Raw genomic sequence first — 18,921 nt, 5'->3', positions numbered from 1 at the left:
ATCCCAGCCTAGTATTTGGCTATTCCCCTTGGAGAAAAGACTTAGGCTGCTGAACATGTGTGACTGTGAAATTTACTAATAAATTCAGTTCAAGGTGTAACAGTAGTTTTTTCCCCCCAGTGTTTTTTTGTTTTTGTTTTTGTTTTTGTTTTTGTTTTTTAGTTCAGTTTGGCAAGTATATATTGTGGGCCAAGTGGGTCGGAATATAAAGGTTTTTTTTGTGGAAAAGCAGATAATTTTATTAATGTCTATATTTTAGTTCAGTGTTTGTCAAATTGCAGATTTTAATGTGTTGGTCATGAAATCAACTGGGTTGTGACTAGTATCAAAAAAAAAAAAAAAAAAGAGAAAGAAAATAGTAAAGTATGACTGTATTTGCCAGAAAGTAAGTATACTAAACTTTGGTTTTATTTAGGTACATGTCTGTATACCTTTCTCACTATGTTAGTGAGAAATGTTTCTTGCTATGGGCCACAGTCACAAAAGTTTGAAAACCAGTTTCTAAGTATACATATGGAGGGGCAGTTAGCTCTCCCTGGGGTAAAGTAGGATTCTAATGGCCCAAAATGAATCTGTAAAAACCTGATGCTGAAAATGGAATAGATTTATTGTCACAGGCCCCTGCTATAGCATAGGAACATGAGTGCTGGTAGCAAAGCAGTGCCCATGACTGCTATTGCCATAATTTTTCGTTACAGCATTTTAAATAATATAGGACAAGTTTGAAACCAAAGGCAAAGAGGGATGATAACGGTGAAGGGTAGGATTGTATTAATCGTCTGAAAAGTGTGTGTGCACAGGTGTTTTGGGAGAAGGCATTACCTAAGAGTTCTTAGACCCACTAGGAGAGAGGAGTGTCCACATATCTTACAGTATACGTATGCAGGCAGACTAACCATGAATTTATTTTTTAGTCAGTATTCCTTAGTGGTAAGATATGCCTTTAGAATCATACTGTTTGAATTTGAATCTCTGTTAACTCCTTAGTAGATGTGTGACCTTAACTCTTTGGGTTTTGTTTTTCTAATTTATGAAATGGAGTAATACCTATTTCATGGGGTTGTTGTGAGGATTAAATGAGCTAATATATATAAAGTGCCAAAAACAATGTAGGTAATGTTTTATTGTTGTTAGATACCAGATAGATAGTAGTATCTGGCTTCTATAGAGGTAGGAAAGAATTTTTAAAATTCTGATCTAGTCTAGTTTATTCGTTATTTCTTTTGTCACTTGTGCTTTGGTGTTTTATTTGCAAAACCATTGCCTAACCCAGGGTCATAAACATTTACTCTTCTGTTTCCTTTTAAGAGTTTTCTAGTTTTAGTTAGCCCTTGCATTTAGATCTGTGATCCATTTTGAGTTATTTTTTATGTATAGTGTGAGGTACAGTTCCAGCTTTATTTTGCATGTGAATAGCCAGTTGTCCCAGCATCATTTGTTGAAAAGACAAACTCTTTTTTTGTTTAGATTATAGATATTGGTAAATGAGTTTCTGTTTACATAGGTATGTATGAATTCGTACATACTTTTGTACTTAACTGCCTATAGAAGCATTTTTCATAATAGCTAAAAGGAGAAAACAATCTAAATGTCCATCAGTGGTTTAATGGAATATTATGGAATATCCATTAATGCGATATTCACTCAAGAAATGAAGTACTGATACATGTTGTAACATGGATGAACTTTGAATACATACTAAATAAAAGAACCCAAATACAAAAAACTATGTATTTCCGATTCCATTGATATAAATAAAATGGCAAATAGGCAAATCCATGTAGGCAGAAAGTAGATGAGTAGTTGCTGTGGACTGGGAAGTTGAAGAGATAAAATTCTACATCTGGAGAAAAAAGTAAAGTTCTTTATCAATAAAATTGTTTTTCCAAGAAAACTACAACCCAGTTAACAGCTCATTGATTAGATAATTTTTCCTGCTTACTGAGGTGTTTTAATGTTGATAATACTTGAACTATGAAATAATGTTAGTGTTTTCTAATTACAAAATGTCCTTTTCATGGAAAGATTGGTTATTGACCATAGATTTTAGAAATCTGTTTGTGTCCATGCCAGTTGGGCATAATGAATTAAATGATATTTTTTAAAAACTACAGGATTTTTAATATACAATTGTAGAAGAACTCATCATTCAAATTTGTAAGGTATTTTCCCCTTTCTGTGTCTTTTTGTGAATCTTTGGGTTAAGAGTGATGCCATATGAATAATGCAGCCTGGTGCAGTTTTAAATACCAGAATATTTGAGCAGAAACACTAGGTCATGCTTATTGAATTCCTGTTTGTCAGATTATCATTAGATATTTCACATGATATATCTTCAGTTTACACATCGTACTGTAAAAGTGGGTGAAAAAAACCCAGGTACCTCTAAGAGGTTTGTAAGTAAGTTGTGAAGGATATAGTTAAATAGCTAATAAATGGCAGAGCTGGAGAATGACTTTAGGCCTGATCTCCAAGCTCATTAAGATCATGGAATTTCTCTACTAGGTTACTCTGAAAAGAAGGCAGCCTTTTTTTTTTTATTCTCCCAGCCATTGTGTAGTAGAAGGGTAATTGCTGGCATCTGATAAGACTCCAGAAAAGTTTTTCATTTTTTTCTTAAATTTGGGAACTACTTTCAGATTGTACTTTCTTACAGTCCAAGTAGTATATCCTTTTGAAGTTAAGTCTTTGACATTAACAGACTCCAGTGTCTTTGTATCACAGTGTTCAAGATTTACATTTCTAGGAGAGGATTTTATCAGTCTAGCTTGGATCATGTGCCTTTTTCTTAGCTGGGGAGGGGAGGATACCTTGATCAGTGTTCTCCACAAGACTACATGCAATGAAGCTTCCTAAAATAATTGGGTTCTATCACAGAAAGAAAGGGAAGGGGTTTCTAGGTGGGTAGAAACAATAAGGGAGTATTATACAAAGAAAAATCCTAATCTGAGGACAGCTGCTGGTTAATGTGGTCATTTTAAATTTGGAGATACACCTGGTTATTGATATTTACTATCTGGGTACCTGTTTGAGGAAAAATGTTAAGAACAAGAAAAAAGTTAAAAATTTAAAAACTAATTGGGAAAGAGGATGACTGTTTAGGCTCACATATGTTTATTGCATGTACTGTTTATAATGCAAACTAACCTGGAAGTTTAAATTACAGTAGGTCACAGCAGTTAAAGTAATCTGAAGTATATTGAAAATGATGTGCATATGTACTCAATGATATAAGATAGTTTTTAGAAAGTATGCTTAGTAATAAAGGGCTTGTAAATAAGTGTGGCTAGAATGATCTCATCTGTATTTTTTTCATTATAGGAGAATGTTAAAGGCTGAAGCCACTTGTCAATTTAATTATCATAACTCTTGTTTACTCAGTTCCCCTCCTTGCTTCCCAGCAAACTTCCTGTAGTTATATAGGATTGGTTCTTCATCTAGTCTTTTTTCAGTCCATGTCTTATTGCAGAAAGTCGAAGCCATTGTATTTAAAGCCTTTTGAAACCTAGAAACCTATCTCTTATAACTCCAAGGTACTGGCTTTTAAAATTTTGCCTTTTCTAATGGATTTTAAAAATCTAACTATGAAACTCGGAAGCCATATTAATGGCTCTTGTTTTCTATGTTCTGTTGTGTATTTCTTTTCCTGTGGCAATTGATGCCTCACCGAATTAATAGGAGAAAAATGTGGAGAGGACAAGGAAATAGTATTGGGTAAGGAACCTTGATTAGTATTTTCAGAAGGTATTCTGGTGCACCTCTACTACTGTCTTCACAGATAAGTAAATGCAAGCTGTATGTGCCTTGAGAAATGGAAAGGCCAGGGTAGGTAAATCATGTCATTTTGTGTTAACAAAGTGCAACTATAAGAAGAGCATTTCCTAAGGACAAAGGCACGATCAGGGAAGGATTGCCTGACTACCTTTATTTCATTGTCATTTTCATTCTTTGTCTTATAGATTCCCTTCCAGATATCAGTTTTAGAAAAGCTAAATTATAATCTTCAAATTAACCAACCATTGAAGTATTATTTTAGGCAAGAGAGAAATCTACTTTATATACATATTCATGAATGTATATACTTTAATTTGTGCTTGTGGTATTAAAAGATATATGCTTCATTCATACATAAGATGAAGTTGAGAGGTGAAGCTAGATAACTTGTACTATTCATAAAAATTTTATTAACACAATTATTTGTATTTATCTCATTTTAATATATGTAAGTTAAACTTTATAAAAGCTAGGTTGCAGTGAACTATACACAGAGATGATACATAAGGTGTTCCTGAGGATGTGGAACCCTCTTGCACTGTTGGTGGTAATGTAAGATGGTGCACCCACTCTGGAAAATAGTATGGAGATTCCTCAGAAGGTTGAAAATAGAGCTACCCTATGCTCCAGCAATTGCACTACTGGGTATTTACCCCAAAGATGCAAGTGTAGTGATCCAAAGGGGCACCTGCACCACAGTGTTTATAGCAGCAGTGTCCACAATAGCCAAACTGTGGGGAGAGCCCGGATGTCCATTGACAGATGAATGGATGAAGATGTGGTTCATATATATATATATATATATATAATGGAATATTACTCTGCCATCAAAAAATGAAATCTTGCCAATTGCAATGACGTGGATGGAACTAGAGGATATTATGCAAAGCGAAATAAGTAAATCAGAGAAAGACAATGATCATATGCTCTTACTCATGTGAAATTTAAGAAACAAAACAGAGGATCATAGTGGAAGAGAAGAAAAAATAAAACAAGATGAAATCAGAGAGGGAGACAAACCATGAGACTCTTAATCATAGGAAACAAACTGCTGGAGGGGAGGTGGGGTGGGATGTGGTAACTGGGTGATGGACATTAAGGAGGGCACGTGATGTAGTGAGCACTGAGTGTTATATAAGACTGATGAGTCACTGACCTCTACCTCTGAAACTAATAATAAAAAATGATACATTAGGAATATTTAAAAACCATCGTTATTATTAGGATGCATTATATCTTTAAAATTATTCCTAAAAAAAAAAAAATTATTCCTAATGTGGGGTATATAGGCACTTCTATTATACTGTTAGAAATGAATGTTCCCTACCCAATTTAGAGTAGGATAGGAAGTCTGTCTCCTTCTTCATACTACTCAGATTTCCATGTTTAGCAGAACAAACTATAAAAGAAATATATGAAATGTCACACATATTAAAGTAAAAGTTGGAATCTTTTTTTTAAGTAGCCAGCTGAATCAGAAATCTGTTGCATTCTATAGACTAATAAAAAATCAGAAAAAATTAAGAAAAAGCAGATTTCTGTGTATTGATTTTTTTATCCTGCAGATTTGCTGAATTCATTTATTACTTCTGATAGTTTATTGGTAGAGTCTTTAGGGTTTTCTGTATATAGTATTATGTCACCTGTAAATAATGACAGTTTTATATCTTCCTTGTCTGATTGCTGTTGTTAGATCTTCCAGTAATGTGTTGAATAAAAATGATAAGCACAGTCTTGTTCCTGATCTTAGTGGGAAAGCTTTTAGCTTTTCACCATGAAGTATGATGTGGTTTTGTCCCATATTGAGTATAATCCCCTTGTCCCCAACTTTGTTGAGTTTTTATTGTTGAATTTTGTCAAATGCTTTTTCTGCATCTATTGAGATGATCATACGATTTTTCTCCATTTTGTTAATGTGGTGCATCACATTGATTTGTGGATATTGATCCATCTTTGCATCCCTGGAATAAAGTCTACTTGATCATGGTGAATCATGCTTATAATGTATTTTTGAATTTGGTGTCTCCCAATATTTTGTTGGGGTTTTTTTTTTTGCATCTATGGTTACCAGAGATATTGGTCTGTAATTTTCTTGTTTTGTAGTGTTTTTGTCTGGCTTTGATATCAGGATAATTTAGGCCTCCTAGAATGGAAGCACTGAAAGCTTTCCTTTCTTTTCTATTTTTCAGGATAGATTGAGAAGGACACTTTCTCATTATCTTTAAATAAAAATGATTTACATTTCTAAATATGAAATTGCTCTGGCATTAGGACTTAACTGCCTCCTGAACTATAGGGTTTAGGTGTCTCTGCACTATTGACTCCCCAGTACTCTTGATGCACGTGTTAGGCATGTCCTCCTCTGTTGGAAGTCCTTGTGACAACTTCAGGGGCTTGATTCTTATCAAATGTTTAACCACTTTCAGAAAGTTTTTTCATTCACTGAGAGGATATTTTTGTGAATTTGAGGAGTATGTTCTTTTTTAACTCAAGCATCTTTATTATATCTTTTTCCCAATATGGACATCTTTTTTTAATTTTTTAAGATTTTATTTATTCATGAGAGACACACAGAAAGAGGCAGAGACACATACAGAGGGAGAAGCAAGATCCCCTGCAGGGAGCCCAATGTGGGGCTCCCTAGGACCTCAGAATCACGACCTGAGCCAAAGGCAGACTCAACCACTGAGCCACCCAGGCGCCCCATCTTTTTTTTTTTTTTTTTTTTAAGATTTTATTCATTCTGTTGAGAGAATGGGAGCATGTACAAGCAAGAGGAGAGAGACTTGGAGATTCCCTGCTGAGCAGGGAGCCTGATGCCAGGCCTGATCCTAGGACCCTGATCTATGATCTGAGCTCAAGTGAGCTACCCAGATGCCCCAGCAATTTGGACATCTCTTTGTACTTTTTTATTCTGGTAACAACCTGCAACCTATGGGGAGGGTACTGTGGATCCCCCACCATATTTTTCATGATCCAGATGAAGGCTGAAACACTTTATCTGGAATTCTGGGAAAATTTGTGATGAATCCAGTCTGTACAACTCACACCTTTTGTCACAATTTGTAATCTGTCTGGGGGCCTCTGAACTATTGAGTGCAAAATCCCTGCCAAGAGTGTGGTGACTTCAGAGGCTATGAGAAATAGAAAGTAGATCCGTGAGTCAAATGTCTCTTGTAAATGGACGGGTTCCCACTTCTGTATTATTAAAAAATGAGAGAAAGCAGAGCAGAGGACAGACCACTAAATGTGACACTCTGCAAGTACAAATTTTAAATTAAAAAAAAATGTTAATTGATTTCACATTCAGTATGGTATCTTTCAGTTTTTGGTAATAGCCCTGTACAATGAGTAAGGAACATGGTAAAAGGAGAGAAATTAAAGCCAAATTGAAATGTCTCCCTTTCTCTTCCTGGGGATTCAATTTAATTATATATATCAGAGCCAAAGAAATACTCTAATCATTTGTCTCAGCAAAAAGTTTTTACTTTCATACCAAAATCTTCCCTGGTTACTGTCCAAGCCAGTTGGGTAACAGGAGTTGCAAGAATGCCCCAGATTTCCTTTAGAAATAATTTGGAGGGGAAACTGTGACTCTGTTTCTGTGGGCTCCCCTAAAACCAAAAACACCAGTTAGTATTTCTCCCTGTAATACTGGGGAGAATACTTTTCAAACACTATTGCTCTGTATGTAGAAGCGAATAGGGATAAAGGGACACACTGACCTACAAACAGTCTGTTGAAGACACAAACTGCTCTGGCTAATTCTCATGCTAACATGTTCTGTAGCAGCCACAGAAGTTTAAGGGACACAACCTGAAAGCCCCAAAGCACAAAACATTGGTTCACAGGGTCCTCTGGTTTAAAAAATTTGAATCCTTTATTTCTGGTTTTCAGGTATTTTGAATTGCAGCATAGTTTTGTAAATTAGATGTGAAAGTAGTTTCTGCAGAGTATTTGAAAATCATTAAAGACAAGACCCATAGTTAATGTAAATATTGTTTATTTTGTTGCTGTACTTTTTGCTACCTCATAAAAACAAGTGTCTACTTTTCTATTTCCTGGCTTATGTCTGTTAGAGTAATACATGCTCCATTTGCTTATCTTCTTTGTGGTGCAAACAACTTGACAATTCTTATGAGGCTGGTGACATATTGTGTGGATATATGTTAAGCAGTATAGAAATTTTGCTTTTTATTTATGTTTGAAAAGATTTTATTTATTCATGAGAAGCAGAGAGAGAAAAGCAGAGACATAGGCAGAGGGAGAAGCAGGCTCACTGCAGGGAGCTGATGCGGGACTTGATCCCAGGGAGCCCCTGGGACCATGACCCGAGCCAAAGGCAGACGCTCAACCACTGAACCACTCAGGCACCCTGCTTTTTATTTTTTGAATAGAAGAGTAATAATTAAGATCAACAGCCCATGTTTCTTTAACTCTACCCAAATAAAACCAACAAGAGGTGGGGGGAGTTGGAGGTTCTCAAAATATATCATAGTAGACTTTTAAAAACATTTTCTTTTAATTTCAGGCTTAGAGATGTTGAAAATAGTGAAAAGAGTCCTATATACACTTCACTCAGGTTTCTGAAATAACATTTTACCACGTTTGTTTTTTCTTATTCTTTCTTTCACTGTTATATATGCTATTCTCTGACATAAATTATTTTGTGTATGTATACATAATACATAAAATAAATGTGCATGTATATATAAATACTTTAGTGTGTATTCCCTTGTGAATAGACATTCCGTTATATGAAATCAGAAAACTGATATTGACATTCCCAAATCAGAAAACTGTTGATATGTATTATTATCTGATCTACAGACTGCTTACAAATTTTTCAGTTATTTTACTCTGTCTTTTAATGTAAACCCAAAAAAAACCCACAACCCATTTTTTTCCTGTTCCACATTCTAATAATCCAGGAGCATGATTATATTTATTTGTCATATCTTTTGAGTCTCCTATAGCTTTAGAACAGTTCCTCAGTTATTTGTCTTTCATGACTTTGACATTTTTTGAAGAATGTAAGCCGTTTATTTTGTAGAATTTCCCTCAATTTGTGTTTATCTTGTTTTTCCTTTTAAGATTCAGTTTATGCATTTTTGGCCAGAAGTGATGTTATCATATCAGAAGGCTATAGAGGCTTTTGATATGTCCTGCAAAAAAGATTTTTTAAATTGCCAATTTTAATATTATCACATGGAAAGCAGAGTCAGAGATTCTCAAATTTATCAAGACATTATAAGTACTCACTGTGTTTTTTCTCTGTAGTTTTTTTCTTAAGAAAAAATTTCTGGCCTTTCAGCCAGCTTTTACCAAGTGGAAATTGCTGAGTAAAATCAGGGCAGAGAGAGGAAGAAAGAGCTAGTGTAAAAAGTATAAAGTTGTTTTATGTAAATCAACATGGGCTATTGCAGGGATTGGCCTTTTAAACCCTCGGCCAAGAATGATAAATTATTCATTCCTGGAGTACATCTGCCAAAATGCTGAGATCAATATACTCTTCTTTTAGAAGTTTTATACTTTCCAAGGCAAATATTCAACTGTATTAAATAGGAAAGGAAGAGAGAACCCTGTTTGATCTGGTGGAAGTAAATAAACATTGTTTATTAATACAATATTCAATATTACATTGAGTCAGGGATGTTTTTATTACCTTTGCACATCTCTCTCTCTCTCTTTTTTTTTTTTTTTTTTTAAGACTATTTATTCATGAGAGACACAGATAGGCAAAGGGAGAAGCAGGCTCCCTTCAGGGAGCCCAATACGGGACTTGATCCCAGGACCCTGTAATCATGACCTGAGCCAAAGGCAGACGCTCAACCACTGAGCCACCCAGGTGCTCTACCTTTGTATTTCTTATACATCTAGCAGAGTGCCATTAAGTAGAAAATTCCTAGTAAATATATTCAGTTGAGTTTGGTTCGTGCTCTAGAGACTTTAGATCAGGGTTTGAGGGACGCCCGGTGGCTCAGTGGTTGAGTGTCTGCCTTCAGCTCAGGGCGTGATCCTGGAGTCCCAGAATCAAGTCCCACATCGGGCTTCCTGCATGGAGCCTGCTTCTTCCTCTGCCTAAGTCTCTGCCTCTCTCTCTCTCTCTATGTCTCTCATGAATAAATGAATAAAATCTTTAAAAAGGAAAAGATCAGGGGTTGAGCCAAATGCTGCTGTTCAACTGTTTTGTAAATAAAGTATTATTAAAACATAGCCATACCTATTCATATTATCTGTGATTTTCTTTGTGTTACTATGGCAGAGTTGTGTTATTGTGACTGTGTGGCCTCCAGAGCCTAATGTATTTGCTCTCTGGCTCTTTTGCTGATTCTTCTTTTGGATTATGATCACTTTGACATTAATTTGTTTTTGTTTTCCTTCTAGAGCACACAGTAAGATGTTTCACCACACTGTGTATAACTTACGGATTTATGCAGTTGTAAGTGCGAGAAAAATGGAAGTGGACTTTGCTAGGTTAGGGAGTGTCTGTGTATTTAAATTTTGGTAGCTTTGACTTCCCAAAGGAGTTATACCAGTTTATACTTAAAACTAATTTTGTGGTAAGCTTTCCTTCCCCATAACTTTGCCAATTCAGTGCATTAATTAACTGTTTAATCTTTATCCATCTGATAGAGGGAAATGATACATAGGTTTGATTGGCATTTCTCTTTTTTGTATTGTATTGAACTTTTTAAGAGCCATTTATGTTAGATTGAACTTTTAAAATTTAATTCTTTTTTGTGACTTGTCTTTCAGCATCCTTTCTGATACCTTAAGTTCTCTTAAAAGTATATAGTGGGCAAATGTCAAGAGGATGTGTGATATGAAATATCAGTGAAAGAAATTTTCCTACAGGGCAAAAACAAAAAACCCCAATACTACAACTCTAAGTATATCCTTTCTATAGATGAAATTGAATTATGTTTTTTGCCAGATGAAAGCATTCATTTTCAACTTATCAATCTTCTATAAGTCATTACCTAACTTTATAGAGTTTATGTCCTAATCAATAGAAAATAATAAATCAAAGCTCTCTTCCTCAGAGCAAAAGATGACTACGAGGCAGGCTTATTTTTGATACTCTAGTCTGAGTTTGAAAGGACATGCCATGGTCTTTTGCCTTATTTCCAAGTTTTAGATAATTTTTCTTGATAATTTTTCTTCCCCTATTTTATTACATTTCAAGTGATACTATTTCTTTATGAATTACCAGTGAATTTCTAAGGTTACCTAGTTCACCATTGTCTCTCATAAAATGTACTTACTGTTGTTTTTTGCTTTATAGGAACTCACTATACAATGACAAATGGAGGCAGCATTAACAGTTCTACCCACTTACTGGATCTTTTGGATGAACCAATTCCGGGTGTTGGTACATATGATGATTTCCATACTATTGATTGGGTGCGAGAGAAATGTAAGGACCGAGAGAGGCATAGACGGGTAAGTATTTTCAGTAATTTTTTAGTGTAGTGTATAACTAGATCAACTAGATCACTTAATAACATATCTTTGCCATTGACCTCCAGCAGCCAAAATACTTACTATACATTAAAGTACATTGAGGTAAATTTCTACATTTTACAAGTAATACATGTTTTTTTCTCTATATATGTAATTTTTTAAAAGATTTTATTTATTTATTCATGAGAGACACGGGGGGGCAAGGGGTGTATGGCAGAGACACAGGTAGAGGGAGAAGCAGGCTCCATGCAGGGAGCCTGATGCAGGACTCAATCAATCCCGGGACTCCGATGCAGGACTCAGTCCTGGGACTCCAGAATCATACCCTGGGCCAAAGGCAGGCGCTAAACCTCTGAGCCACTCAGGATCCCCTTTATGTGTAATTTTTTTAAAAGTTTACTTATACCCCTGGAAAGGACTTGAGGTAGCTTAAAATCAAGGAAGAATATAAGACAAGAAGGAAAGACTGGGAAAACACAGCATAAAATCAAGGTGTAGAAGTCAGCATGATTTTTGGCTTTGAACAGCATAGGAGCTCCAGCAAAAGAAGAAACTTGTTATATGATTCTTATGGAGAAAGAAGAAACATGGAGGGATAGTTTCGTGGGGTCTTACTGTTTTCTTTTAGCTCCTTTCTCAGTTTTAAATGCTGATATTTCTCAAATTGAGTTCTGTAAAGGGCATGTTAAGTGTTGTAATGAATTACTAATCAAAAAAAGTATTACTTATATTGCAATAATATTTCTGGTGGCTTTTATAGCAAATGTATATTTCAGCTATGTCTTGGGCTAAGGAGTTGGGCTAAAATTTCTTTCGAAATAAATTGTTCTGGGATGCCTGGGTGGCTTAGCAGTTGAACATCTGCCTTTGGCTCAGGGCGTGATCCCAGAGTCCCGGGATTGAGTCCCACATTGGGCTCCCTGCATGAAGCCTGCTTCTCCCTCTGCCTATCTCTCTGCCTCTCTCTGTGTGTCTCTCATGAATAAATAAATAAAATCTTCAAAAGAAAAAAAAAAAAACTTGTTCCCTTTGTAACAAAAAATAAATTCCTGCTAAATTAAAATAAATAAAAATTTTAAAATTAAATCAATATTTTATCCATTAAATAAAAAACATTTAAAATAAGAATGGCTTCTAAACAGTACAACTTGTGGGTTGTGACATACTGATACAAGTAGTCCAAAAATAAATTTTAAAAAATAGAAAAAGAATCTCTTTGAAAACTAAAATTCCAAATTCTAAAAGGCTTGTTATAACTTTGAAGTCTGAAATTTACTTATAAGTGAAAATAACTGCATACAGATTAGTTATAACCTTTCATATTAACATATACATGTATAATTGAAAATAGAATTAAATTATTTTATGACAAGTATAACCCCTGAGATTCATCAGTTGGTATTTACCTTTTTGGGAAGACACTATACAATCCAGTGGGGATTTTCAAAGTTTTTGAAAAAATACATATTTATTTTATTTTGTTTTATCATCTGAGAACACTTTTTTTTTTTTTTTTTTTTTTAATTTATGATAGTCACAGAGAGAGAGAGGCAGAGACACAGGCGGAGGGAGAAGCAGGCTCCATGCACCGGGAGCCCGATGTGGGACTCGATCCCGGGTCTCCAGGATCGCGCCCTGGGCCAAAGGCAGGCGCCAAACCGCTGCGCCACCCAGGGATCCCTGAGAACACTTTTGAACTCTAAACTCTGAATAGTTATTGAGAATGCCTAGGGAACTTAGTTTACCATATTAGATACAAAAACTGAGAAATTTTTAATGCGTTAACTTATTTAAAAGTAATAAAATCCCATTACACATTAACATCAAGATACAGTTTTATGAAAACAAAACCTTTTTATGAAAAATAAACATATTTTCCAAAATAAAAAATATTTAGTGAGAGAGTGACATGTTACATTTTTATAAATCTCATTGTTGGTTTTATAAAAGATTGTTGGATTCTTTTTTTTTTTTTTTTAAGATTTTATTTATTCATAGAGACAGAGAGAGAGAGAAAGGGGCAGAGGCACAGGCAGAGGAAGAAGCAGGCTCCATGCAGGGAGCCCGACATGGGACTCAATCCAGGGTCTCCAGGATCACATGCCAGGCTGCAGGTGGTGCTACACCGCTGCGCCACCGGGGCTGCCCAAGACTGCTGGATTCTAATATCTGCTTCTGCATTCAGTCTGTTGTGATATGTTATTTGGGTTGAAACATATGAAGAAAATCTAGCCTCATACAGATAGGTAATTGGATAAGCTAGGAATATTTTAATAACCTTTTTATATCATTGTGGATATTCTTTGATACCAAAGTGACAGGTGGTAGTTTCTTAAAGATTAGTTGCCAGTGTGTAATCTGAAACTATATCAATGAACTTTTTGCCTTTTGTTACATTAAAATCTGTTAGTTCACCTTGAACTCTAATGAATAATTTTATAACATCATGTAATGATCATTTGGAAAATACTCACTGATTTATTATGTAGTTCTTTCAAGTGTTGACACTTTCATTAAAAAAAATAAATAAATCAGGGATTTCCGGGTGGCTCGGCGGTTTAGCGCCTGCCTCTGGCCCAGGGCACGATCCTGGAGTCCCGGGATCGAGTCCCACGTCGGGCTCCCGGCATGGAGCCTGCTTCTCCCCCCTCCTGTCTCTCTGTCTATCATGAATCAATCAATAAATAAATCTTTACAAAAAAAAAATCACAATTGTTAATAAGCCCTGATCTCTAGAAAAGTCTTTAAGTATTGGGAATCTGTCATCTTTAACAGTGATAGATACAAGTTTTCCAAAATTCTTGTTTTTACTTGAAAGCTCAAATTCTGTCATTAAAAACAAATATACATTTATTTCACTTGAAATGACAGACTTGGTTTGTCTTTGGGAAGATGAATGTCAGATTCCTAAGTCTGAAAAACCATAGTTTGATGTCTTTCTTTCAAGTAAAGATGATCTTCCGGGTGTAGGTGTAAAGTTTATTTTGCAACTCAAGTAAATCACATGCTTCTCCTCAAGGCATACCTCATACCTCAGTATGTATCAGAAGGCTTTATGTATACCTAAATCATCACACATAATATAAAGAAGACTCTGATTGAGGCATAGTTTTTACTACTTCATTAAAGACATTCTTAATTGAAACTGGTATTTACTTACTTTTTTTTTTTTTTTTTTTTTTTTTTTTTTACTGGGATATGTGACAGTGAAGAATGTAATGACTACCAGTACATTTGGATGCTACTGCCATATGTGCTGAGGAGCAGCCGTTTTGCATTTCCTTTTGTGTTACCAGTGAAAATGTCAACACAGTGTAAAAGGCACATCACATTTTAATATTCTGATAAAAATAGTTTTGACCTTGAAGGTCCCCTTAAGAAGGTCTCCGAGATCCTCAAGGTGTATGTGGCCACACTATAAGAACCAGTGTTTTAATCCCATTATGCCTAGTGTAGGCACACTCTTGCATCTTGTATGATTATTAAGTAAATCAGTTGTAGTTAGAAGTATATACATTTACAAAGTCATTAATTACTCAGATTGGAGTTTAAATGTGTTTCAAAGTGAAGGTAGTATGAAGTATCCATACGACATCATGTTCATAAAATTTTAAAGAGAATTAAAACTAAGAGAAACCACAGTATATTTTTTTGCCTTTTGGTTTTATTATTTTTTCATTTTTTTATTTTTTGCCTTTTGGTTTTAAAGATAGTCCCTAGTCCTTGAAAATATTTAAAATAATATAACATTTAAAATAATATGAAGTGGTCACTGTCCTAGCTATTCTTGTCAATCATCTCTTTCTAGATAGGCCAAATACCATTTTTCCATACTTTGATCTATGCTTACATAAACATAAAAATTTTTTAAACCTGGGAAACTGTACGTGGATGTTATTTTTATTTATTTTTTGTGCTTTTTATTTTTTTAATTTTTACATTTAAACTCAATTTACCAACATATAACACCCAGTGCTCATTTCATCATGAGTGCGCTCCTTAATGCATGTCACCCAGTTACCCCATCCTCCTACCCACCTCCCCTTCTGCAGCCCTTTGTTGTTTCCCAGATTTAGGGGTCTCTCAGGGTTTGTCTTCCTCTCATAAGTTTTCCCCACTCAGTTTCCCTCCTTCCCTTATGGCCCCATTCACTATTTCTTATATTCCACGTATGAGTAAAACCATATGACAATTGTCTTTCTCCGATTGACTTATATCACTCAGCATAATACCCTCCAATTCATCCATGTCAATATAAATGTGATAGGTATTCATCCTTTCTGATGGCTGAGTAATAGTCCATTTTGTGTGTGTGTGTGTGTGTGTGTGTGTGTGTGTGTGTGTGTGTGTACACCACATATTCTTTATCCATTCATCTGCTAATGTGAAGGACATTGTAGCTCCTTCCACAGTTTGGCTAACGTGGATATTGCTGCTATGAACATTGGGGTGCAAGTGTATCTTATTATTGTTTTTAAAAGAAAAACTTTTATATATCAGTGCATATACCTATTCTTTTCCCCCTAAACTTTTTCTTATACTTGTTAGCCCTTCTACCTCTGAATTTAAAGTAAATCTACATTATATCATTTCAAAAATTACTATTTCAGTATTTTGCAAAATGTCAGTAATCCAATTGTCATTCCTTTTTTATTTATTAGCATGAAAATTTCTACAAAGAGAACCTTCTTCGTACCAAGTATCTGGATTCCCTGAAGTTTAGATTGTACAGAAAAGGGATAACTTAAAATTAAATTGTTCCCTAGAATCCTCAGAGTTGGCCAGTGAGAGTTTGGTTTGCTTGTTTGGCTTCTGTTTCTTCATCTTCATGTACTCATAGATTTCAATATATTTGATGTGTTTTAATCATCCCTATTATTATCCTTGTTGATGCCTATGTTATTCCATTTTTGACTAGCAGGGACTTATTTGGGTTGGTGCTTGTGTCCATTGACACATCTGTAGTAGATTGGTGTATTCTAGGAAAACAAGATGATCCTAGCTCATCTTACACATTTCCTGCACTATACCGGGAGTCAGCCACTGAGGAACCCTGGTTCCTTTGAAGGGAGAAGGTTTATAGGTGATGTGGGCGCTAGAGGTACTTATGTCTGGGTTGGCCATTGTTTTCTAGCCTCTTAAGTCTATAGGAACCTTCTAATTTAAATTCAGTAATGAAAGACTTTTATTTATCTCTTGGGTCTTAAATCTGTACCATCCTTCAGCCATACCAAAAATCTCAACATCACATATATGACTTACTTTACAACACACAGCAGTTTCAAAATATTACCAATACTATCATTAGTGATGTGCTTGTTGAAAAGTTGTAGTGTTTTATTTTTTCTATAATCGTTTTTGTTCTTAGTGTTTATCCCACTAAGGTCACACATACAAATTACTTTGTTTTAAAGTCCCCATCTCTTCTAACCTGTTTTGCCTCCCTCCTCTTAAAATAATGATTTACTTTTAAAACTGTATGGTTTAATTTCTTTATGTTTAAAAAATACAAGTATGTATATTTATATACTTATTTTTTCTTAGATAAATTGTAGCATACTGTATACACTTCTGTCCACTTTGCTTCTTTTCCCTGTATAACACGTATCTATCTCATTCTTTTAGTGAGTGCAGAATTTTTCATTACAAATGATAGACTTCAGTTTACTTAACCAGTACTGTGTTGATGAATATTTAGATGATTTCCAAATTTTTACCTCATATTATATGAAACATTACAGTTATTCTCATTAAGAAGCAGCATGGGGTTTAATGATTATTTTTTAAAGAAATGAACCTACCTTCAGTCTTTAAAGAATACTTAGTATCTGAGATTGGTTGTTTATAGTATAGAAGATATAAAATTGCGTTATTCAACTCAGAACCTAACGGAGTCTTTTTAGTGAGATCTTGTGGCTTAAAATAGACCAGATGTTTGAATTCCAGCTGTAACCATACTGTGGGACGGTTTGAGCATTGAAGTCTTAGACTGAGAATATGGCTTTTTAAAGCAACAATCCTAATAGAATGGAAGAGGTTTGGGCTAGTTAGGGATAAGTTTAAAACTGCATTCTTACTAACGGAGGGAAGAGTTGCTTTCTTGTGTCTTAGTCGAGTGAGATCTGGAAATCAAATGTATTCCTATCCTGCTAATTTTCACTCCCTCCACTGTATTCAGTAGAGGACACTTCTGCCCTACACAGTGATAGAAGAGAGCCTCTAGATGTTCCAAGTGGAATTAGAACTCTCCATACCTGCATATTTATAGGCCTACAAGTTTTGGCAGGCCTTTTATTCACATGACTTTTCTATATTGTATTTATGGGCATAGTACTATTATTAACTGGCCTTACCTTTTAAAGAATATCATTCGGGATGCCTGAGTGGCTCAGTGGTTAAGTGCCTGCCTTTCAGCTCAGGGCGTGATCCTGGAGTCCCGGTATCGAGACCCACATCAAGCTTCCTGCATGGAGCCTGTTTCTCCCTCTGCCTCTGTCTCTCTATGTGTCTCTCATGAATAAATAAATCTTTAAAAAATGTTTAAAAAATGAAGAATATCATAATCCACTTAATTGCTAGGACCAGAAAATGGCCAGGGAATGACAGACATTTCAAGCAATAATATCTTATTTCTGTTAATATAAAAGATGTGTATCAGCTACATTTGATTCAATTTAAAACAACATAGGCCAGACTCTAGGTGGTTTGTGAACCCCTTGCTCTCAAATCCTGAGGTTTTTGTTAAAAATGCAGATCTCTGGGTAAATGTTTATCATCTGTTTTACATGTATAACAATTGTCTAACATAGTGATTCTGCCCCAAACTCACCTTTCCCATTATTTAGCTTATACATTACTGTCTTGTGTATAGTAACTGAAAAAAAAATTGTTAGATTCTAAATTGTGGCTTCTGTTCATAGTTTGAAAAATGAGGTATAAACATTTCTAATTTCAGATCAACAGCAAAAAGAAAGAATCAGCATGGGAAATGACAAAAAGTTTATATGATGCATGGTCAGGATGGCTAGTAGTAACACTAACAGGATTGGCATCAGGTAAAGAAAAATCTTAATGTAATCCTTTTTTGGTTAACAGAAAAATAAATAGTTCTCTCCTTCACCCTACAATTTATTTTCAGGTCCTGTTGGGTTTTTAAAAGCATTTGTTTTATTTCTTTCAAGAAATCTTAAATATAAGACTAGGAGGCAGGTAGATTCAATGTCTAGTCTTGGTTCTGTTACTTTAAGTGTCAATCTGGTTTGGTTGATCTTTCTCAGTTCATTATCTTATCTGTAAAATACATGATTTGGGCCAGTTAAACAATAAAGTATCTTTTAATATTGTCATAATAAGTAACTAATATTTATTGTTTCCTATATATCATGCACTGCCTTAAAATCTTGATGAGTATAAACTGCATGGCAGTCCTATGGTATAAGTGCTACTGTTATCACCATTTTACAGATGAGGTGCCTGAAGCACAGAGAGGTGTTAAGTAATTTGACTGACATCGTTTGCAAATGTATTAAAGTTTTAACTTTAATAACCTGATTCCTGAACCTCCTGCCAGATATCTGCTTTTAAAGATATTTTAGTATCTTTTAACCACCTTTATTACAAATCACAATTAATTTAAATGATGTAACCAGTTGTAATTTCAAACAAAGAATAGCCATTTTA

The 18,921-nt window shown here is 34.9% G+C and overlaps 1 protein-coding gene and 1 pseudogene across 5 annotated transcripts in view; one reads left to right on the top strand and one right to left on the bottom strand.

The window, feature by feature from the left end:
- Positions 1-18,921, top strand: part of CLCN3 (chloride voltage-gated channel 3) — a 90,280-nt gene that overhangs the window by 43,248 nt on the left and 28,111 nt on the right. For all 5 annotated transcript variants that reach the window (XM_041766477.1, XM_041766479.1, XM_041766475.1 and 2 more), the window contains 2 exons: positions 11,063-11,220; positions 18,197-18,296. In XM_041766477.1, coding sequence (XP_041622411.1) covers positions 11,063-11,220; positions 18,197-18,296 — 258 coding nt within the window. The remainder of the gene's footprint in view (positions 1-11,062; positions 11,221-18,196; positions 18,297-18,921) is intronic.
- LOC121496951 lies at positions 5,886-8,523 on the bottom strand (annotated as a pseudogene).

Source organism: Vulpes lagopus, chromosome 8 (assembly GCF_018345385.1).
Source record: "Vulpes lagopus strain Blue_001 chromosome 8, ASM1834538v1, whole genome shotgun sequence".
Classification (NCBI taxonomy): Eukaryota; Metazoa; Chordata; class Mammalia; order Carnivora; family Canidae; genus Vulpes; species Vulpes lagopus.
The sequence above is the reverse complement of the archived record's forward strand: the minus strand, read 5'-3'. Positions and strand labels throughout refer to the sequence as shown.